This window comes from Rattus rattus, chromosome 1 (genome assembly GCF_011064425.1).
Source record: "Rattus rattus isolate New Zealand chromosome 1, Rrattus_CSIRO_v1, whole genome shotgun sequence".
NCBI lineage: Eukaryota > Metazoa > Chordata > Mammalia > Rodentia > Muridae > Rattus > Rattus rattus.
The window spans coordinates 200,171,557-200,195,023 of NC_046154.1; the positions used below are offsets into that span (position 1 = coordinate 200,171,557).

The window sequence follows — 23,467 nt, forward strand, 5'->3', positions numbered from 1 at the left end:
ATAATTTATATGTCAAATACTTCAAAGGAGTGTGCATACATGTGAGCTGAGGTGGTTTGGTGTTCTTAAATGTCGAACTTGTGAAGAATCTTCATGACAAAAAGCACCGATTGATGTGAATTTATTCCTGACTCTGAGAAGCTGCAAGGAAGAAACTTCACGGAGTTTGAGATGGATGGACAAGCTGAAGAATCTTCTAGCTGTGGAAGCTGACTGACCCCACACAGATCTGACTTGGCCAAGTATGCTTACTGATGGCATGTGTCGGTTTGAAAACTAGGCGACTAGCCATGAACTCCTGTCAGGCTTCTATCTAATAACCTCGGTGGGTTGGTGTAAAGGCTGAGAAGGCCTTGGGCTGTGATGGCCACGCAAGAACTGACGTCAAGTCCGCATGACGTCATCTGAGCTAAGGCGATGGCCGCTTAGGGGCCTCTGGAGGGTAGGAGACGTCACGAGGCGTGGAGGTGATCAGCTTCGGGATCCGCTGCTGGTCTCTGGCTCCCACGGCCCCGAGATCCTAGGCTCAGGAGCCTTCTAGACCCTCCGCCTTCGCCACGCCCTCTGCGAGCCTCTGGAGCTACCCGCCGCCAGCCAGCTCACCCGCCCCGCCGCGGGCACGCGCACGCACGCAGCCGCGCACGCGCGTCCCCTCGGAACCCGGAAGTGCGAGCGGAGCCACGTGGGTGGAGCTGGCGCGCAGGTCGCATGGGGGAGTCTATCCCACTAGCCGCCCCGGTGCCGGTGGAACAGGCGGTGCTGGAGACGTTCTTCTCTCACCTGGGTATCTTCTCTTACGACAAGGCCAAGGACAATGTGGAGAAGGAACGAGAGGCCAACAAGAGCGCGGGGGGCAGCTGGCTGTCCCTGCTGGCGGCCTTGGCGCACCTGGCCGCGGCCGAGAAGGTCTATCACAGCCTCACCTACCTGGGGCAGAAACTAGGTACCTCCGCCCCGCCCCTGTCCCTGAGGAGGAAGGAGAGGGTGTGCACTCCCCGGTCTGCCTTGGTCTGGGTGCCCAGTCACTCTCGGCGGCCGGCTCCACTCTGCCCAGGTCTCCTCCCACCGGTCCCCCTCCTTCCCTATTCTGCCGCAAGCCCCGCCCACCGGCCTTTGCCTTCGCTGCCTAGGTGGAATGGGCGGATGCCCTTTGCAGGGCATGCTCCAAACCGCGTGGGTTTACGATTTTGCACCGTGCATGGATTGGTTTCATAATTGACAAGTTAACTAAGTTCTATGTCCCCGTTCCAATTCACTAGTTAGATCTCACAGCGGCCTGAGGAGCAAAACCAGGCGGTGGAACCTAGGTGTGTTAATAAATAATTTCATCTGGCTTCTTATACAGAGGGGAGCCCGATGCCCTCTTCAGTCCTTCAGTGCATGTTAAGTGAATGGAGGAATGAGTGGATCCTGGGGCAGGAAAGGCAAAACCTTAACTGGAGAAGAGTTAAGGGAGGGGATGGTAAACACCGCTAGCCCTCATGTAAGTTTTAACCCTGAAAATAAGATGCAGAAACTCTTAACTGATCATCACTACGAGAACCATCCGCTTTTAGTTGATAAGTAATGCATAAAAGTCAAGGGCTATTGCATTCAAAGCGTTACTTTTAATAATAATGGCAAGTGAGAGCGGTCTACCAGAGAATTGGGGTGGGTAGTCCAATACTTTGTTTTCTTCTTGACCCTTTAGTTGTTAAAAGTTTGAGGGCCTTTCATGAATGAAGGATTCACATCTCTGACATAAAAGAGAGCATACATTACATACAGAGTTGATCACCTTCTGTTGCAGTTAGCTTACTGAATACTGAACGTTTGGTAAACACTCCAGGGTAAGGGCTTTCTGAGATCATAAGGTCTGTAGCTTCTCAAATAATTGCTACTTAGTTATTGGTAAAAAGTGGTCAGAGGTTTCACTCTTGGTATATTTTTCTCTCTACAGTGTTACTGCAGCACAAATGTGCATTTGCTATTACAATGCTACAGTCCTATTTTCTACAGTGTAGTGAACTGGGCATGCATTTATGGGAGGTGGTAGGTCTCAAAACTGATCACCTGCCTTGAGTTATCAGATTGAGTGTATACATAGCCTTTATTCAAAGCATGTACATATATTATAATTTATATGATGCATATTCATGTATGTCTGTGATGTGTGTGTGTGTGTGTGTGTGTGTGTGTGTGTGTGTGAAAATTGGCTATGTTCTAGCTGTAATATTGACAGTGGATAATATTCTGGTAGTTTAGAATGGTTTGGGCTTCCTGCCTATGAAAAGTGATGATTGACCCAAATGCCATAATTCTTAACTTTTTCGTTGTTTGAGCTCATCCATAGGGATTTGATAAAAGCTGGAGCATTACTTCTCTCCCCACCCCTGATATATATGTACATATTATTGTATATATAACCAGATGTAGAGAATGAGGAAGGTCAATTGGGTTTCCTAAAGTACATTTGTGAATTCCAGTGGTAAATAAATACATAAATCTGCACTGAGTTTGAATTGTAAGCACCAGGATTTTGTATAAAAAGAACTGGTCACCAAGTCTACAAACATGTAGAAGTCCTTTACTGACTCTGACTTGGCTTCTGTGAAGCGGCCCTTGTGTAAAGTGCCGAGTTCTGCTTGAACCTCAGGTGTCTCATAGGTGAGCCGATGTATCAGTTCATACTGGGAAACATAACTCGGGGCTCCAGGGCTGATCTCCCTCCTGAGGAAATGTTCTAAAAAAGACACGTTTTAGTGCTTTGTAACGTAAATGCTCGGGTAATAGTATAGGTGAGTTCCAGAATTTAAAATTTAATGTCTTTGTGCTTGTATATTGGTACATATATGATATTATGATTACCAGACAATGAAAAAAATTGTTATTTAAAGCACTATCATGTGTTTTTGGAATTCATATGGTATTCTTTGTGAAGCAAAATGAAACAATTACGCATACTCTTTAAATCTTTTTGAAGCATTGCTTGGGCATGGTGGTACATGCCTTCAGTCTGCCCGCTCAGGAGCCAGAGGCAGGTGTGAGTTTGAGGCCAATCTCGTCTACATAGCAAGCCCTGAGCCAGCTGGGGTTGCATGGCGAGACAAGGGAACATGGTTGGAGATGTCTGTAGAGTTTTTTGAAGGCATAATTGACAAAAATTGTATGTACTTGGGATATCCAACTTGATGTTTCTCTCTGCATTATGAAATGACCACCAGGCGCAAGGGAATTGATGACTCCCACCACCTCACTCTTTCCGCAGTGAGAACACTTAAGGCCTACAGGCTTAGCACATTTCAAGTGAGTCTAAACTGTCGTGGTACAATGAGCTTGAAATCTCCAATGCTCCTGAGGCCGGAGCAGGAGGATGGAGAGTTATTAGGTCAGTCTGTGTTACAAAGTGAGACCTTGTCTCAAAAGAAAAAAAAAAAGTCTTTTGACCTCTGTCTGAGGCAGTAGTAGCTGGTCTTGATTAAAAATGCAAGCACAGGCTTTCAAACAAAGGACAGACCTGACAGGGTCGATCTGTCAGTGTCCTGGCTCTGTCCCTGAAACACTGGGTGTGACTTTTATCTTGGCCCCTTCTCTGTGCTTTGAGGGCAGAAAAACCACCAGTTTGGGGAAAGACTGTGGTTAAACTGTGCTGAGTGGCAGCAGTGTGGGATCTAAGACTGTCATACCTGTCTGCCCTTTGATTCATTACAGGGACACTTCCCCACCTCCTAATTGATAAACCTTGGCATACTTGGAGTGACTTAGGAATGGATGTTTAAAAGTTATCACAAAGAAGTCGTATGTTAAAATGCTTAAGATGCTTAACATGTTCTTTATGCTTGAAATTTTATGAGGTAAAAGGTGGAAACTTTGGAGAAATAACAGTCACTGATAACTAGAACATTCTGGGAAAAAAATCCAAATCATCATAATTTGTAAATTGAAAATACTGGAAAAGAAAATAAGATGGGCGTTTCTGATCGCTTCCCAGGATGAAGGAAGACCGATCCTCATTGGGTACTAGAACGGGGACACTGTCCTCGTTGGGTACTAGAAGGCAGGGTAGTCAAGAGATAGGGTGTTTTGTTGAAAGCTCTGAGAAAAGAGACAGAATTAAAAGTGAGGCATTGGTGATCTTTCTTCTATGTATTAGTTTCATCTACTGGTGATAGGTATTGATTGATAAGCTTTTAAAGGTATCATTTGAATTTATATTGTATTTCTGTTCACTTGTGATCTGATGAAGTCAGACATTACTTTTTTCAATGCAGAGTTCAAGTTTCTGCCCTGGCCACACCCCTTTTTAACAGTGGAAGCCAGTAAACAATGCGGTCCCCCATCCTTCCTTTCACTGAAGCATTCTGAGCTTAACAGAAAATCTCCAAGGTCTTTGTACATTTGTGGAAACCCGTTGTAAGCACTCATTTCTTTTCGTTGTGCTAAAGCCTTGCATCGGGCTCTTTGATGCGAGACCCAATGCTTAGGAAAATATCCTTGAAACTGGCTGTGATTAGAAATGTAGCTAGTCATGCTCAACTTCAAGACTAGTGATTACCCTTCCGTTTGGTCCTTGTGACTGTTGTCAAGGATGTAATTGCTCTGATTCTTTTGCAGAGTGTTTTTTTGTTTTTGTTTTGTTTCATTTTGTTTTGTGTTGGAGCAACAGTTATTTATAATTCGTTCTTGGTCTTAATAATTCACAGTGTAGTGTGCTTGTATTGTCAATCGTTCTTGGTCTTAATAATTCACAGTGTAGTGTGCTTGTATTGTCAACCCGGTGAAGAACACTGCACACACACCCCTCCCCTGAGACCTAACTCTCATTTCCTGGCAAGGCCTGAAGATAAGATTCCAAGGGTGATGCCTCTCTGAAGAAAAGCAAAGTACCTGGGCTGCCAGGCCTAACTGAAGTGCTATTATCCACGGGTTCTCTATTTTAAAAAGGAGAGGTTTTTTTTTTTTTTTTCCTTAGATCCAAGTTTTATGTTATATGTAAAGTAACTTTTATTCACCTGTTGTAGTCGTCATCTCTGAGGCTTATTCACGTTGTCTGTCTGCTAACCTAGGCCTAGCCCTGGAAGCTTCTGGCCTTCCCACAATCTTATCCAGGCCTAGAATGTTTTCAGCCTCTGAGGCTTACTGCTGAATCAGCTCACCCTTTCTCGCTCTTTCTGAACTCTGACTGGCTGGTCATCTCAGCTGTTCTGGCTCCAACTCCTCCCCAAGCTGACTGATTCAGTCTGGCTTCTCTGTCAGCCTCTGCCATTTCACTTTGCTTGGTCTCAGACTAACTCTGGCAGTCTGTCCTGACTCCTCCTCACTCTCGGGCTCGTTCTGGCTTCACCTGTGTCTGACTTGTTCTCTCTGTAACCTATCTCTGTACAACTGTCCCAGTAAACTGCCTCCTACCTCCTTTCTCTGTGCTGCTCTGTAAAACTCTCTTGGTAAAACTGCTTCCTCTCCCTTTTTTCTTTCTCTCTGCCCTGCTCCTTCAGTCGCTCCCCTTTCCTCTCTCTTCTTGTGAAAGTTGAGCATATCCTGTTCTGACAAATCCTTCTCTCATTCATCACTTTGTCTGCCACTCAATTAGACATCACTTTCAAACATGGTTGCTACCTTCTACAAAGTAACTTTACCTTCATTGTTTAGGATTAAAGGCATGTACTGAGGGCATGTCTGTATTCCAGCCAGAGGATTTAAAGGTGTATACTAAGGGCTAAGCCACACCATGACACAGTCTTGGGGTTCACAGTGAGATCAAGTATCCTGGAACAGTTATATGCTAGGGTAATGATGTTCTAAAGTAATTTTGAATGTGGAGTTGGGGGAAATTGAAACGTGAGTAAGAGAACCCCAGCTCCATCGCTACATGGATGACTTTGTAGCCAATGCTCATTTGACTTGTTCCTCGGAGCACATTGCAGCCAGGAGCTCTGTGGACTCCACCGGCTCTAGTTTTTTTCAAGTGGGTGTTGGGAGGCACCAGGTCCTTTTGGTTCCTCCTCCTTACCTGTCATCTGCTTATGCCATCTGCTTCCCAGGGGGACAGTCCTTCTTCAGCAGGAAAGACTCCATCCGCACCATCTACACATCCCTACATAACGAACTGAAGAAGGTGGTGGCCGGCCGAGGCGCCCCGGGTGGAACGGCTCCTCACGTGGAGGAGCTTCTCCCCCACCTGTCAGAGCAGCTCTGTTTCTTTGTTCAGGCCCGGATGGAGATCGCAGACTTCTACGAGAAGATGTACGCCCTCAGCACCCAGAAGTTCATCAACACTGAAGAGCTGGTCAGCACCCTGGATACCATCCTCAAGAAGTACAGCTCTAGGTGAGTGCACAGGAGAGCACAACAGCCTGCCAGCCACACGGGCTCTAGTTTTCCCTCACTCTTAGGAAGGTCTCCCCGGGATCCCCAGGAAGGTCTCCCCAGACAGCAGGTGCACGCTTGGCCCTTTGGGTTTAGTTGATGGTGCTGGATGGATGCTTCCAAAAGTCATCAGGAAAAACAGAATTCACACAATAGAACAGTTGCACAGGGCCCGGGGAGATGGCTCCGTGGATAAGAGCGTCTGCTCTGCAAGCACGAAGCCCTGACTCTGTAGCCATGTAGGCTGGGTGCCACTCGTGTGCCTGTAACACCAGCACTAAGTAAAGATGTCGTAGACAGGAAGACTGTTGATGATCAGCAAGAGATCCCGTGTCCACTGAACAGGGCCGAGAGAGATAGAGCAGGGTGCCTGATGTCATCCCCTGGCCCCTGCACCAAGGCACACGCACCTGCGTGCACACATACAGCTGAATAGAGAGCAGTGTGACCAACCAGCCAGTAGTCTAATAAATGCTCTCTTCAGAGAGACAACCTGGGAGTTTACCGCTGTTACTCTCGTGTGGCTGCGAATGTGTGTCAGAATTCTTCTGTTTTTGTTTTTGACATTTAGTGAAGGCATGTGTCTGTAAGTCAGGAGGACAAACTTAAGTGCTTTGGAATACCTAAGAAATTATTGAGAGGCCAGTTTTAACTTAAAAGGTGTTATTCAACTGGAGAATTGCTGTTATTTGAAACAACCTACTCCTTACAAAGAGACAGAGTTCTTTGCGATGTGCTGCACACGGCCTAACCCTGGAAACAATCCCTAAAGAGTTGTAGGAGCACTCCCGCTCCTGCTTCCTCTTTCCCCTTTGTCCCTTCTCCCCCCTCTCCCCTACCCCCTTCTCTCTACATGCTCATGGCCGGCCTCTACTCTACTCCTCTACTCCTTCTCTACTCTTCTCTGCTCTCTCTCACTTTCTGTGCCCTAGTACCCTCTTAACTCCCTTTCCCATGCCTTGAATAAACTCTATTCTATACTTAAAAAAAATAGTTGTAGGAACGTAAGAACAACTTAACCAGAGCGAAGGGCTAAGTTTTATTTTGGCTTCCTTGGAGCCTAACACAGTAGATACTACTTGGATTAGAAGGATCTCCTTTGAAGTATATCATGTTTGGATGTTTTGCCTGCATGTATGTATGTATATCACATGCATGCCTGATACCTGTAGAGGCCAAAAGGACTAGAGTTATGGAAAGTTGTGAACCACCATATGAGTGCTGGGTATTGAACCTGCATCTTCTCACAGAGAAACCAGTGCTCTTATCTCTGAGCCACCTCTCTGAAACTAATTGCAGAGGCTAGAGAGATGGCTCAGCAGTTAAAAGTATATACTGCTCTTGCGGAGGACCTGAGCTCAGGTCTCAGCATCCAGTGTCATGTCTTGTCTTTATCTGAGGCTAATTGCTGTAGTACCAGGTTCTGGAATGGGTAGTTCACAACCACCTGTCTTAGTCAGTGTTCCATTGCTGTGAGGAGACACCATGACCACAGCGACTCTAATAAAAGAGAACACTTCACTGGGGTCGGCTTACAGTTTCTGAGGTTCAGTCCATTATCATCATGGCGGGAAGCATGGCAGCTGGCAGGCAGACATGGTGCTCGAGAAGGAGCTGAGAGTTCTACATCTGGATTGGCAGGCAGCAGGGAGAGAGACTGACACTGGGCCTGGCTTGGACTCCCACAACCCCATAGCCTATCCTCCCTCCCTCAGTGACACACTGCTTCCAAAAAGGCCACGCCCACTTCAACAAAGCCCCACATCAAGTAAAGCAATACTCCGGGGGTCGGCCTATCAGGGCCATTTTCATTTAAACCAGCACAGTCTGTAACTCAGCTCTAAGGGATCTGATACCTCTTGCCTCTGTGCTCCCATACTCATGCCATGCGGTCCCCCAAACCCCATACTTAAAGTAAATTTTGGAAAGAAAAGAAAAACTGCAAGCAGAGTGTGGTCAGCCTCGTTACCATTGGACCAGCAGTTGCAGTCCTATGTCCTGACAGTTCCTTGGTCTGCTGAAACACTGAGCTGACTGCTTAGCGGGCGGGCTTTGTAGTACATTTACAAACATGAATTAATGCCAATAAGGCTGTTAAAAAGCAAGGAGGGAGAAATGGCTTAGAACCCACACCCTGGCTTGTGCCCATCTGTAACTGCAGCTCCAGAGGATCTGATGACCATTCTGACCTCTGTGGGCTCCTGGATACACACAGTGCACAAACTCACTCAAGTACACACACAGGCATACAAGCAAGCAAGCAAGTAAACAGACTGCAGTGAACACACATGTCCTCTGTCCAACCTCACGTCATGTTAACATTTGCCATGCTGGCCCTTCTCTCTCGGTGTGGATAGCTTTGTCTGTCTCTGGAAGTAAGATACTTCCTCTGCCCTGGCCTCGCTTTCCTGCTTGCCTGTCCCCTTTCTTTCTCCCCCTCCCGCCATGCTTTCCTCTTTTCTTTAGAACCAACGTTCTCCACAAGTTGTTGGCAGTGTCCTGTCTCAGACATGTCCAGGTTTACTGGCAACTGTGACTTAGTGTGTATATGTGGATCTCAGCCACTGAACCGATCTGAACACAAGTTGAGCTGTGAGGTACCAGAGGAGGGGAAGCCAGGAAACGATGTCATAAAGCTAATGTCTGTGTTAGGCAGACTGACATTATGAACCAGGAAATGATGTCATAAAGCTAATGTCTGTGTTATGCAGACTGACATTATGAACCAGGAAATGATGTCATAAAGCTAATGTCTGTGTTATGCAGACTGACATTATGAACCAGGAAATGATGTCATAAAGCTAATGTCTGTGTTATGCAGACTGACACTATGAATGCTTAGCTTTTTTTGAGGTCCAAAAATAGCTTCCTCATTCCATGCATCTTAATAAGTGTTGAACATTATTTCTTTATAATGTTACGAAGCATTTGTTCAGACTTTCTGAAGGTTTGTTCTGAGAATTATGTCCTTTGAAGCAGAGTATTGGCTGTAAGTGGTGATCTCCAGTGACAAGCATCAGGAAAATCAGAGCTGGCTCCTACTTGTGATTTTTTAAAAATGATTTTTTGATGCTGCAAAAGTGATGAACATTCAGTAGAAACCGTGCTTGGAATTTTGGGCTTTAATTATTTCCCAGGTTTAGCCAAATGTAGACATTGGGCCACCTCAGCTGTCAGCCAGCCTAGCTGTTGTGAGGCGAGGCAGCAGACACTAGTGCACTGCCGGGACGGTTGGTAGGCTAGGGGCATGAAGCGCCTTTAGACTTGTGATATTTTAAAGTTAGCATGGGTCACGTGTCCAGGAGCATCTGCAGGAGGGTTTCTGCCAGCATTATTCTGTTAGCTTAAGCTGTCAGCTCGCCACAGCCCAGAGTCATCTGAGGGACTGTGAATTGGGGGGTCGTCTAGATCAGTCTGGCATGTGGACATGTCATCATAACTGCTGACAGATATGGGAGGCCCATCCTACTGTGGGCATGCCTAAGAAAGCCATCTGAGGAGCTGGAGAGGTGGCTCAGCTGTTAAGAGCACTGACTGCTATTGCAGAGGACCTGGGTCCAGTTCCCAGCACCCACATGATGATGCACAGCTCTAACTCCAATTCCCGGGGACCCAGCACTGTCCTCCAACCTCTACAGACATAGAGCATGCAAGTGGTGCACACAAATGCAGACAAAACACTCACATGCATAACATTTAATAAATAAATAGAAAAAAAAAACCAAACATACAAAAAACCAAGAGTGGCTAGTGCTGGGGGGGTCTACCCTAGTTTGGGAGCAGAGTTCTCTAAGACAGTGACTCTGCAGAGGAGACCGAAGAGTAAGAGAGGAGCACTGGGGAGGAAGGGCCATGTTCTCGCCTGCCCAGTCTCCTCTAGAGAGACTAAGGTCCTCCTGCATCTTCTTCCACCCCCTCCTCTGAAATTATTTTGAAGTGGAACAGTGCTTACAGATGGCAGCTGCCAGTCTAAATTCATACATTTATCTCCTGAAAATATAAGTGAGTATATCTCATTACATTGTATATAGTAAGGGGTAAATTTACATATGTGTGCAGCACTTGCTCACAGTAAAAGTGTCACTGTAGAACATGGCCAGAACGTTCTAGAACACTTTTTGTAAGGCAAGTGAAAGTAAAATTGTAGTACTCTCTTGACTTTGAAATAGTATATTTTATTTATTTATTTTTAATGATACGTATATGTGGAGGGGAAGGCATGTGCATGTGCGTGCAGTAGCCCATGGAGGCCAGAAGAGGGTATCAGATCTGCTGGAGCTGGAGTTAGAGGTGGTTGTGAGGCAGCTGATGTGGATGCTGGGAACTGAGCCCTGAGCAGTCTCTCCAGTCCCTGAGATGGTGTAGGGTCATCATTTCACAGGAGCTGGAAACAGAGGGGAGAGGACAAAAAACAAAAATGAATGTGACTCAGTTTGAGTAAGGATCAGAATGCACAAGGTCTTAAATATATCTTTTGAGGATTTAAGGAAAGTGATTTTTAAAAAGTGTTAGATATTTTTGTGGCAAATGAATTTATGAATTTAGACTGTTAACTGCTAATTTTAGGTTTCATTACAAAATAGTGGGTTTTATTGTGCCATCTTCTTACATAGGAGTCACTTTTCTTTACCCTCCCCCACTGGCCTCTCCTGGCCTGTGCCCTGCCTCCTGCTAGATGGCACCTTTATTGCATATATCCACTGTGCTGTGCCCTGCCTCCCCTTGGTCATTTTATTTTTAATCATGGTTAACTACGAAGGGGGATTTGAAAGTGGAATTGTTAATAGTTGTCTGGTAAGTGCTGTATCCCTTTATTAAATGCCTTTATCTCTTTAGCTTTGGGGTTGCAGTGTTTATAGCCATCTGTAAAATGGGTCAGTGAACACTAAAACAATTTATCTGTGGACAACAGATGTCTTAGTATTTTTATATTATTTAGTTGCACACCGTGAAAAGAGGATCCCTTGTTCTGATGAGAGCCATACAGTTCTCAGAGAAAATAAATGAAGAATTACAGTCAGTGTAATTTCTCCTTAATTTTGGATAGAAGTTAGTTACTTTCATTAAAAGAAACCCCACAAAATTCAGGCTATTTTCCTAGGAGACTAAGATGAAATGCTCAAGATATACCATATTTAGATATATTCTAAAAAATGAACCAGCCTAGGCTCTGTCTTTCTGCCCCCGACACTGACTTGGCCCCTTAGCACTTGCCTGGCAGTGCAGTGCGTTTGGAGTTTATGCTGTTGCTGCTTTGAAATTGTGCAGGTTTCTCAGTGTGAAGTGGCATTTCCATTGACTTCTGCCCATCCCTCCCTAGATTTCACCACCCCATCCTCAGCCCTCTGGAGAGCAGTTTCCAGCTGGAGGTGGGCGTGCTGAGTCATCTCCTCAAGGCCCAGGCCCAGATCTCCGAGTGGAAGTTCCTCCCTTCGCTGGTTACCTTGCACAATGCTCACACGAAGCTTCAGAGCTGGGGCCAGACCTTTGAGAAGCAGCGGGAGACCAAGAAACACCTGTTTGGGGGGCAGTCTCAGAAGGCCGTGCAGCCCCCACACCTTTTCCTTTGGCTGATGAAACTCAAAACCATGCTCTTGGCCAAGTTTAGCTTTTACTTCCACGAGGCGCTGAGCCGACAGACGACTGCTTCAGAAATGAAAGCACTGACTGCCAAGGCGAACCCGGACCTCTTTGGAAAGATCTCCAGTTTTATCAGGAAATATGACGCTGCCAATGTGTCCTTAATTTTTGACAACCGGGGCTCAGAGAGCTTTCAGGGTCATGGCTACCACCATCCACATTCCTACCGAGAGGCCCCCAAGGGAGTGGACCAGTACCCTGCCGTGGTGTCTCTGCCCAGTGACAGGCCCGTCATGCACTGGCCCAATGTTATCATGATCATGACAGACCGAGCATCCGACCTGAACAGCTTGGAGAAAGTGGTCCACTTCTATGATGACAAAGTCCAGAGCACCTACTTCCTGACCCGCCCGGAACCCCACTTCACCATCGTCGTCATTTTTGAGTCAAAGAAATCTGAGAGAGACTCCCACTTTATTTCCTTCCTCAACGAGCTCTCACTTGCCCTTAAGAACCCCAAAGTGTTCGCAAGTCTGAAGCCTGGCTCCAAAGGTTAGCAGGAGCTTGGCCAAGGCTTTCCAAGACTGGCTACGTTGTCCTTAGCTGAGCAGTTTGTGGTTTGTATTTAGGTTAGCTCATGCTGCTTTCAGAGCTGAGCTAAAGACGGATCCTCCCTAATCATGTTGCACAGTTCATAAGCAATTAGGACCAAGGACGGAGTCTCCAAAGAGTAGTCTAGAAGAACCATGGTGACTGCTGCACCATGGCATAGCAAAGGAGTATCAACATTTCCTGATTTCCCTGTATTTCATGTCAATCGAATATTTATTGGTCTTTCATTTACCTTTCCAGATTTGTTTTTGTTACACTGTGCCCAGATGCACTTCCTATGCACTTCCTAGCATCCTTTCTCTCTCTGTGTCCCTGAGGAGCTGCAGGGAGAAGACGCCAGATGGGATTGGTTTTAGTTTCCTCAGCGGTCGTATTAACTAGTTTTACAAGCTAATCTGATTAGTATTATAGTGTAATTAGAATCTTGGTGAGAAATTTCTATCAGGTGGTGAAGTGGGAGATGACCGATTGATACTGGTCCTTAAAGCAGTTTAACCAGCCACAGGTCCTTTCCTGGTGACCTTCAGCTCCGTCCGCACTAGTCTTCACCTTTAAAGGGTTTGGTAGTAGACTGTCCCAGATCCACCCAAGCCATTGTGTTGGGTTGTCACCTGCTGGGGGTCACTTCTCTGCAGCACAGTTTATTTTTATAAAATCCAAATGACGGACTTCATACTTTGTGCTTGCTACACAAATCAGTTCTGTCTCATGGTCATCAGGTGATCCTGCAGCACCTCTGGCGTGGTTTCTTGCCTTCTGGAGATTAAGTTCAGAGTCAGTACTGGTCGGGTTTCTCAGCACAGGCTACCCTGTCCTTTCTCACTGTGTGTTCACAGGGAAGCACACGGAAGGAAACCACCAGGAAGAACTGAGCTGCGACTGCTGGGTTTGTCCCTTGGAGTTTATGTAAACATTATGGTCAGATCAGTGCTTCCCTCGAGATTGTATGGAGCCATTGTCTGGCGGGGCGTCCACAGAGCCCCTCCAAGTATGGTTGGTCTACCTGTGTAAGAGTCCGCCGGCCAAGTTCCTGCATCCCCACTTTCACACATACTTAAGCCAGTTGTCTTTAAACAGAGGGTAGTGATTTCTCTGCAGCTTCTCCAGGTTCTACACAAATATGAACAAATTTTATAATATTGACCTTGACATTAAAAAAATTGAAAACATTTGGAATTAAAAACCTAACCATTTTTCTTCTTTTTGTGTTTTGCTGAGAAACTGAAAAATAATCCTTGGTATGTGTTTTTGTGTTTTTCTTGACTAAAACCACCATTAGCCTTAATGATGTGGCTCCCAGGCACCTAAAAGAATATAGGCTTTGGTAGACCATGGAGGGATGTATATAAAACATATATAAGTGTTTATTACTTCAAATGGTCAAATATATACATATTTGAATTGTATATTTATTTTTAAACATATTTTGAGTAATCTAAGAGGTATTTACAAAAAACAGGAAGCAGATGTGAATGTTAAGAAAATCTAAAGGCAACATAAACTCTTAAGTCCCTATGCACTGTCAGTATTTGGAGGGACCTCAAAGATTGGTACTGTCTCTTTAATTGTTTCCTAAGCTCCTCAATAAAGTTTTATATATATTACATATATATAATGTTTTCTCTGATCAAGCAAGTTGTATTGTGTACATATGAATGTTTGTGGGGTTCTTCTCTAAGAGCCTCCTGAAACTGGAGGGCTGGGCTGTGGGGCCCCTGGTGTCCACCACACAGGTTACATTTAGACTCAGGCGTAGGGGCTGGACAAGCATGTATGCTGTAGCACACAGGGTAGGCAGTAGGCATCCTCCCTCGACTACAGGTCATGCCACACTGGACTCCTCCTTTCTTGGACAGAGACTTCTTAGGTTGGGGGAGGGGGAGGCAGGCGGGGTGGGGGGGGCTCTCTCCAGCCCCGAGGGCTGGGCTCACTGCCTCCTCCTCAGCGTTTTCTAGCTTTTCTTTCTTGACCAACTTTATCAGCTTCTGTGGAGCCAGCCTTTTGATTTGTTTGACTGCTGTCTCCCCTGGTTTTGCATCCACATCCCCCTCCTCCTCTTCCTCCCCAGGCAGATCTGAAGTCTTGTAACATTCCTGGCCACTGAGGAACACAGGTCCCAAGTCAGAATGTAGCTAGAAAATCATTGAAGGAGAAAACTCCACAGAGGTCATGGTGAACATAGGCAGGATACAGGCCTTTGGGGAGGCAGGGGTGACATATGCACACAAATATAAGATGCCCATATTTTGGTTCAAATCAAGAAAAGAAAAGTGATTTTTATTGGGATTTGCACCCTAGAGGTGAGGCTGAGATCTGCAGTGTCTGCTTTGCTGATGGGAGTAGAAATGTGTACATTTCCTGCGGCCCATCTAATTTGACATTTATTTCTAAACCACAACCTTCAGTTCTGGGTGCCCGGAAGTGTAGCCAACTCCCTTAAACGTGTTGTATTTTTAAGGTGCTTTGCATGATGTACGATCACGTGATTGTGAACTGAACAGTCTCGCTGTGGTGTGGCTCAGCCCTAGCACACACCTTTAGCTCAAGAGCTTTCAGTAAACTGGATTAAATAAAGTCAAGGATAGATCAAGAGACAGAGCAAGCAACCAGTTGACAGGGAGTGAAAATAAGAAAACCCAGGAAAGAGAAAGTGGGGCCTTTGAGTTGAAAAGTATTTAAGACACAGGAGAAGGAGCTTTTTCCTTTTGGGATGTGGGTGGAGTAGGAAGGTCAGCTGTATGCTTTCTCTGCCTCCGGAGTCTGGCTCCTGAGTCTTCACTGGGTAATTGGAATGTTAGGAGTTTTCGTTTGTCAGCTTTGTCCTCTTTGAGGCCCAGCCTGGTATCTGACAATGTCATTCTAAGGAACGTGTTCAAATGAGGCCACATGGTTAGCAACCAAACCCTTTGTACATTGGAAAGGTTTTCCTTTCAAGAAGGAGGTGGGACTTCCCCGCCCGCCCTCCCCTCGGTGATCTTTAACATGGCTCTTGCCTTTAAATCTCACAGGCAGCTTTGCGGTTCTGTTACCTTGGCATTTCAGCTTCTAAGCTCAGCAACTTTGTAAAGTGGGGCCAAGAAAACATGGGCTGTCTTTTTCACGGGCTAGTGTGGGGCTGTGAGAAGGCCGCGCATGTGACACTGGGTTGGAAATGGACCGGAAAGCTGTAGGAATAAAAGGCGAGCCACACTTCACTGGCTTCAGTGTGATTTCTCATGTTCTCTTCTCTCTCATCAAGTCAGAGGAAGCCCTGTGCTTTGCGACGGGGACCGGTGTGCTTTACGACAGGGACCCATGTGCTTTACGATAATGCAAATCTCCATGGCTCTTTGCTCCTAGCTTTTCTGGTTAGTTGATAGTGTCATTTCAGATCTGTGCCACTGGGCTTTATTAGGCTACCCTGTCAATAAGACAGAGGCGTATTCATACTGTCCCATGTGACTGTGACTGTATCTTTCTTCCTACAGAGGTTGTATGGCAGAGGTTACCAAGCGGTGATGTTCTAATTACAATCTCTGTTGATTAGCCAGAACATGTAAACACAAAGAAAAATCTTCAATTATCTACCTAGCGGTGTGGTCAGTTTGATTTCTTACTGTTTTACCCCACTGCTGGGGATTACACTCAAGACCTTATGGTGCTGCCACTCAATGGGTCCAGCCCTTGTTTTACCTTTAAAAAAAACAAACAACAAAAACAGTTTCCTCCCAACTGGTACTGGAGACTGAGCCTAGCTTCCCATATGGTCTGAAGCTAGGCTACTGACACCGTAGCCCCTGTCCTAAAACAGCTTTAAAAATAGTTCTTAGCATGGTTAACCACACCTATGTGGTTTAGTTTGTTTTTAAGAAATGAATCTTCACATTTATAAGGTTTTTGTTTTGCTTTTTAGTTTTCATTTCTTGGAATTAGAGGTAAAATTTTTCTCCATTTTCTCCCTCCAACACTACTCTTGGACCTCTTTGTCCTCTCTCAAATTCATGGCCTCTTTTTCTTTAGTTGTATGCATGAGCACAAACACACACACTCTCTCTCTCTCTCTCTCTCTCTCTCTCTCTCTCTCTCTCTGTCTCTCTCCCTCCCTCCCTCCCTCCCTCCCTCCCTCCCACATATGTAAATCATACAGAAATACAACCTGCCTGGTCCATTTAGCGTTACCTGTGTGTATGACTTCAGGGTTGAGCTCTTGGTATTGGATAGCCAACTGGGCTCTTCTCCAAGGAGGACTTTTAGCATTTTTTAGGATTTTTCCCTCTCTTAGGTTTAACTTAAGATTTGAAACACAACAGGGCCTTTTCCCTCTTGACACAGACTATGTAAATATTATGGGTTTCCCTTCTTGCTTCTGTCTAATTTTCTCTCGTTTGCCAGTGCCCATTTCCCCTGCATCCCCCCTGCATCCTCCCCCCCTTACTTCCTGCTGGCTTCCACTAAACTGTTTTTGTTCCAGTCCCCCCAACCCCTGCACACCCTGACTTTCAGGAAGCCAGAATAAGACCCAGTGATTTGACCCAGTTTGAAGAAAGTCACATTTGACAGTAACCATTTTGAGTTTTATTTATTCATTTTCAGGAAGACAGAAGAACAGAGGGCAAAGGTTAATGCTGACACCAACGGCACAAGCGTAATTATGCCTTGCCCCTTCATGAACACTTTTGAGCCAGCTAGAGCAAAACAGGACTGTTTGTATCTAGCAGATAATTGGGCAGAAAACCAGATAATTCTGGCAGAAAACACTAATTAAAACAAAAATCTTTTCAAGCTGTGATAGTGAATCTTTGTCGTCAACTTGACACACACCCGGGAAGACGAAGCTCAACTGAGGAATTGCCTTCATCAGTTTGGCTTGTGGGCACATCTGTGGGGTATTTTCTTGATTGCTAATATAGGAGGGGCCAGCCCACTGTGGGAGGTACCATCCTCTAGGCTTGCGGGCCTTGGCTGTAGCTGAAGGGGAGCCTGAAGACAAGCCAGTAAGCAACATTCCTGCTTGGTCTCCTCTCCTGCCCTGGCTTCGCTCAGTGGTGCACTGGAACCTGTAAGTTAAAGTAAACACTTTCCTTCCCAAGTTTCTTTTGTCATGGCGTTGATCGTAGCAAAAGAAAGCAAATTAGAACACGTGCATTTCTGTGATTTTTTTGTTGTTGTTGTTCTTTTTTTCGGAGCTGGGGACCGAACCCAGGGCCTTGTGCTTCCTAGGCAAGCGCTCTACCGCTGAGCTAAATCCCCAACCCAATTAAAAATACACATTCTGTTTTTTTTTCTACTGGTGTATAAAAACATTACTTTAGCCTCTGATATTTTTCTTTAAGAAAAAAAATTTGAGAAACTGGTCTTTCTTCCTTTCCAAAATGAGAAATTAGAAGCTATCCCAGGTGACCGACCTGCTGCAGAAGCCCTGGGGCAGAGTGATTTAGCAGTTTCTCTTCTAGTCTTCTATTGGGTTCCTGTAGCCAGTGTAATTATTTCGTGGTCCTTTGCCTGATTTACTTATTCTAAGTGACTTCTCCAGAGGAAATGAGTCAGAAGGAATGGGTTGGACAGGTGCGCTCTTCTGCTCCTGGGGACATCTCTTGGTACTGTGTAAATCTGTAAGGCTTCCTTGATTGTCACACTGTGGCTTGTCTGCCTACTTTTTCAGCCTGCTTTGGATGACAAGGACTGTTTATAAGGTGCTTGAAACTGAAAATCATATGCTATATGCACTTCAATGCTAGAGGACGGGGGAGGTAAATGGCTGCCCTTTTTGGTAGCCCTCTACCTGACACAAGCCAGGGATGGGACTCTGAACGCTGGCTCAGAGAGGGTCGTGTGGGCACCTACATTGGAGCACGCTCTGAAGGGCTTCTTGGCATTGCAGCTGTGACTGCCAGAAGAGAAATGAACAGTGGGTCCTGATACTGAACAGAAGATCGTCCTTCAGCCTTTTGCTAATTTGTCCCTAGGGATACTTCTGCTTTTGCTGGTCTGGAAATTGCCGAGTGGTTCTGGAATGAATGCAGTTATATTTGATCTGAGATTACAGCGATGCAGTTGGTTGATGTCTGTCTGTGAGGGACACTCTGATCCCTCTGGCTCTTTACTGGTCTCCGTGGCCTTAGGCTAGGCCAGTGTTAGGGCTGCCCCAGAGCAGAAGCAGATAGTGTGTGAACTGCTCCTTTCTAGTATTCATCCATCTCTTCACTCATTCATTCATTCACTCACCCACAGTAACTACTGAACATAACTATGCTAAGATTGGGATATAAGGACAGCATGTTCCAACCACCCTGGCAGCTGGCCTTTGGGAGAGCCTGTAGCCTCTGGGAGAGCCTGTAGCCTCTGGGAGAGCCTGTAGCCTCTGGGAGAGCCTGTAGCCTCTGGGAGAGCCTGTAACTGGTACAGTAACAAATAGCTCTCAAACTTGTTACACTTGCAGATTCTCTTCACAGATTGCCAGGACTGTTACTCTCTGCTAGTAGAGAAACTTGCCTCTAGACCAGCGGTTCTCAATCTTCCTAATGCTGCAACCCTTTAACACAGTTCCTCCTCGTGTGTGTTGTAGTGATCCCCAGCCGTGAAATTATTTTTGTTGCTACTTCATAACTGTAAATTTGCTATTGTTATAAATCATAATGCAAATATCCGTGTTTTCCGAGGGCCTTAGGTGACCCCCGTGAAGAGGTTTTTCTACCCTAGGTTGGGAAACGCTGCTCTAGATAACTGAGTCAGCACCTATCAGAATCCCTGCTATGGGCAGCACAGCATGGGAGTAATGTAGTAGCTGTAGGAGGACCCTAGAATTTGCACTTCTAGCGAGTTTTCAGTTACTGTACTTCTACTCGATCATCGCCTCGTGCCAGCTTTGCCCATTAAAAACGTTCCGGATGCATAATGTGCTGTAGTTTGCCACTAACACCATTGGCAATTCAGTATTTTATTTTTATTTTGGAAATTGTAGATTTCTCCCTCCCCTCTCTGCTTCCCTCCCTTTCTCCCTCCATCCATTCTTGGGTGGAGAACCTCTTTGAGCAACCAACCTCTTTAAAGCAACAACAAGACAAAAACATTTAAAAAACAAACAAACAAGCAATATTAAAAAAAAAAGTATAACTGCAAAATGTATTTTGCAAGCTCCAGGAGAAGAGTATGTTGGGATTATCGAGTAGAGGGGCAATGAAAGAAACCAGCTCCCCGGATGTGGCTTCTTTTTCTCTAGGCACCCTTGGCTTCTCACAGCACCCTGGGCTGAAATGTAGTTATTGTAAAATGGCTGTCTTTAGTGTTTTCAGTGGAGGATTTGTCTACCAATCTTGCAGAAACAGATTCAGGCAATTGGCCAGAGACATAAGTAAGAAGCAGGACTGTCATTACCACCGAACTTTAACACGCGCGTGAGCATTTCGCTTACAGAGCTGCATGTGCACCGCATTTGGTCCTGGTGCCCTCAGATCTCCTGGATCTGGAGTTATGAATGGCCGTAAACCACCACGTGGATCCTAGGAACCAAACTCAGGTCCTCTGCAAGAGCAACAAGTGTTCTCAATCACTGAGCCATCCCTCCAGCGCCAACCCCTTATCCACTGCTCTCTTTTTACCGGTTTTGCAGAGTCTCACTGTGATTCCTTGGCTGGCCTGGAGCTTGGTTTGTAGAGCAGACTGGCCTGGATCCGCTCTCCTTCATCCCCAATGTGGTAGGGTTGGCATGTGCCGCCACACCCAGAATTTCAATCACAACGTTCTAAACTGTTTCCTGAGCTGGCAACAATGTCGCTAACCTCTGCGGACTCTCAGCCGCCTGTGATAAGAGAATCTCACCGATTCATCCCATAGACTTTTTGGGTTATTTTGAAACTTATGTCCCTCCCTTGATTTTTCAGGAAAGAGGACTTATCTTTGTGCTGTGTCTTGGCTCTTCTGAAGTTAGACCCTTGGCCATCGGCCGATGGTGGCAACATTAGGAAGAGAAAAGAAGTTAGGTCCCAGGGCAAACTCTTGCAGGGGATACTGGAACCTCGGCCTCCCTTTCTGCCTTGTGTGGCTGTGACCTTCTAAACTATTCATGGTCCCAAGGTGCTCTTCTAATACATGACTTATGGCTCACGAGAAAGGAAGACAAGGGAGGGACAGAGAAACTAGAGTGGAGAATCCATCTGGGAAGTTAACCCAGCAGTGTTGATGTTAGTCATGGAAAAGAATACTTGGCCTATTCTCTTGGTGCCCTTCCTTTATTCTGATTCAAAAACTCATGTAGAAGGGAAGGTAGGCTATATACAGGCCCTGAAGGGAAGATTCAGGATGACAACCTTCTGGGTACGGCAGTTACATGATGTGAGCGACTCAGTCACTGGTTCTTACATTGGTGGGGATCCCAGAGTACTTCTGGATTTCTCAACAAAGGCTTTGACGGTGGGTGTTACCCTGGGGTCATGATAAAGACAGGATAGATACATGTGGACTTTAGTGCACCTCAGCTGATTTACACCTGATCAGACCCTCTGCACATTGAGGGCCTCTAATGTGAAGTCATCGCAGGCCAGTGTTTCTCAACCTGTGAGTCGTGACCCCTTCAGGAGTTGCATATCAGATATCCAGAGTATCATATATTTATATTATGATTTGGTATAGTAGCAAAATTACAGTTAGGAAGTAGCAACAAAATAATTTTATGGTTGGGGGCCACCACCTCATGAGGAGCTGTACTAAAGGGTCACAACATGAGGAAGGTGGAGAACCATTGCCCTAGGAGGAGACACAACTGGGTAGGTGTTAAGCTACTGGAATGTAGTTTCACCCCTGTGTCCATTTAACCCTTCAGATGACTCCTACTCCTTCTACCTCCTCTGTCCTTCCTCTCTCCTCCACGCCCCAAGGACTAGGATAGTAATAATGTACCTTAGAGTCTGATCTACAGGGAATTACAAGGCTCTTTCCAAATTGAAAACCCTGGGTCTCTGGCAAACAGATCCTCAGAAGGACTATCTCCTTACCACGGTGGAAAGTGTGTCTGCACCTTTGTGGGACCTGTGCTCCGAAGCCCCTTTACTGGCGGAGATGACTCCTCTGTGAGGCAGTGACATGCTGTGAGGTTTCAGTTCAGGCTTCTCCTGGCCTTCCCATGCTCACATAAATCATGGGCTGTTACTGAGTCGAGAAAACGACTCTGACAGGAAAGTGGTAATGATCACCAGCCTCATCAGTGACTATTTATGTAGAGCTTTTCTTTTTCTAAGTGGCTGGGAAGAGAACATGTGGGTCTGTTAATATTCAACATTCTGCCTGTGGGATTCCTCTTCTGGGTCAAAGAGTTCCCTTGAACGATCTATTTCAGTAGCTCCTGTGTTTTCTAACACTACAGAAAGTCCTAGATTCTTCTGTGTTATGAGTTACATCTGTTCTCTTGGTACTAGCTGTGCCTCAATTTCGTTCCCGTGACAGAGTTTATAAAGAACTGGTGCTGTTCCTGCAGCTCGACAGGGGACAACCATTACAAAATTCTTTCTAAAAAGGGAGAACCGAATTTTCTCTGGAGACTTAAAACCAATCTGCGAATAGAACTTCAGAGCAGCACCTGGCCAGTTCATTCGAGAGGCCTGGTGAAATAGCCCACTTCACTCTCCCAGGTAAACCTCTCCTCGTATGTAGTGTTTCACATAGAGCTTGCTGAGTAACTCACCTTCTCCTGAGTGTTCTGGAGGATTTGCACACATTTCTGGGTGTACCACTAGACCATCAGGAACTGGATCTTATCCCCTTTTCCTTAGTCCCTGGCATGGTACCCAGGCGCCGTTAGTGGAATTGAAATCTTTATTTGAATCTCATATACAGTCAAGCTTCCTTTACTGTTAATCCCAATCCCAAATTATTCCCATGATTTTATTCAAAGTAAAATCATATGAAACTCATTCGGGAACATAGGAAACAGTACATGGTGCGTTGGTGCATGGTTGACTGACTGAAGGTTGTGTTTTGTCATGAATACTGCAGTGTGTTGTCACGGGTATGCAATCTCGTCACTTCCTGTCCAAACCCAGACTCCTTTCACGTTTCTTCTTCAGCTCTCTCTGGGTCACTAGCGCAGGCCATGCTGTCTCCTGTGTCTCAAATGTTTCTCCTCACCTCTGTCTTTTTTTTTTTTTTTTTTTTCCGGAGCTGGGGACCCAACCCAGGGCCTTGCGCTTAGGCAAGTGCTCTACCACTGAGCTAAATCCCCAACCCCCCCCCTCACCTCTGTCTTATAACCCATGCTCCCTTTCTGCTGCTCACCTAATCCCAGTCATCCTTTGTCAGGAGTCCCCAGTCTGTCCCTTCCCGGCACTGTCCAGGCTCCATAGACAAGGACTTGTCGGCTTTGCCTTGGAGCTTGAATGCTGAGTGTAGGTGGGTGAACATTTATCCCTGACTTACTTCCTTCCTGCTCATCACGGAAGCTTCTAGTGTCTCTGCCTGCTTTTGCTAACATTGGCATTTGCAGCCCTTCGCCCAGAAGCTGGCTGATCCATCACACAGCAGCAACAGTGTCCAGGACTGCTTGGCGCTGTGGTCTCTACTGCTTCCACTGTACCACAGAGCAGTTCCATTCTTGGGTCTGCATGTGGCATCTACCCAGCCTTGTACAAACCATGAAGGGCGGGGTTGTCGTCTGTCGACTTATGTGCACCGAGCATTTATAACAGGTGCCATGGAGTATTTGCTGAGTTCATAAAGGCATCTTGGAAACTGAATGGCCTACTGCACCCGACCTGAAAACCAATGTCAATGAAAGCCCCCTTCCCACCCACGACTCCCAATCCTGTGTCAGGCTGTATTTTCATACTCATGGCTTAAGAGTTGAGTGCTGTTCCACCAGTAGCTTCTCCATTCATATTTCCTGAGGCCACACGGCTGGGCATTTTAAAAGCATCGTTCTCAGTGGTACATTCTGACTAGAAGTGTGACCAACTAGATCAGA

General features: G+C 45.9%; 1 protein-coding gene across 2 annotated transcripts; it reads left to right on the top strand.

Moving 5' to 3' along the window:
* Positions 1 to 667: 667 nt before the first annotated feature.
* On the top strand, positions 668 to 14,147 carry C1H12orf66 (chromosome 1 C12orf66 homolog). Of its 2 annotated transcripts, none has more exons than XM_032913163.1 (3): positions 668 to 943; positions 6,021 to 6,306; positions 11,666 to 14,143. In XM_032913163.1, the coding sequence occupies exons 1-3, from the start codon at positions 709 to 711 to the stop codon at positions 12,480 to 12,482; spliced, it is 1,338 nt and encodes a 445-aa protein (XP_032769054.1). In that variant the 5' UTR covers positions 668 to 708; the 3' UTR covers positions 12,483 to 14,143. The 2 variants fall into 2 exon arrangements, with proteins under 2 accessions (XP_032769054.1, XP_032769060.1); XM_032913169.1 differs by having other exon boundaries at positions 681 to 943; positions 6,188 to 6,306; positions 11,666 to 14,147.
* The last annotated feature ends 9,320 nt before the right edge of the window (positions 14,148 to 23,467 follow it).

What these genes read in the sequence shown, in the direction of transcription:
- C1H12orf66 (XM_032913163.1), top strand. Translation starts at nt 709, where the DNA reads ATGGGGGAGTCTATCCCACTAGCCGCCCCGGTGCCGGTGGAACAGGCG. An exon ending in CTACCTGGGGCAGAAACTAG is followed by an intron (nt 944 to 6,020) that starts GTACCTCCGCCC and finishes TCTGCTTCCCAG; the next exon opens with GGGGACAGTCCTTCTTCAGC. An exon ending in CTCAAGAAGTACAGCTCTAG is followed by an intron (nt 6,307 to 11,665) that starts GTGAGTGCACAG and finishes ATCCCTCCCTAG; the next exon opens with ATTTCACCACCCCATCCTCA.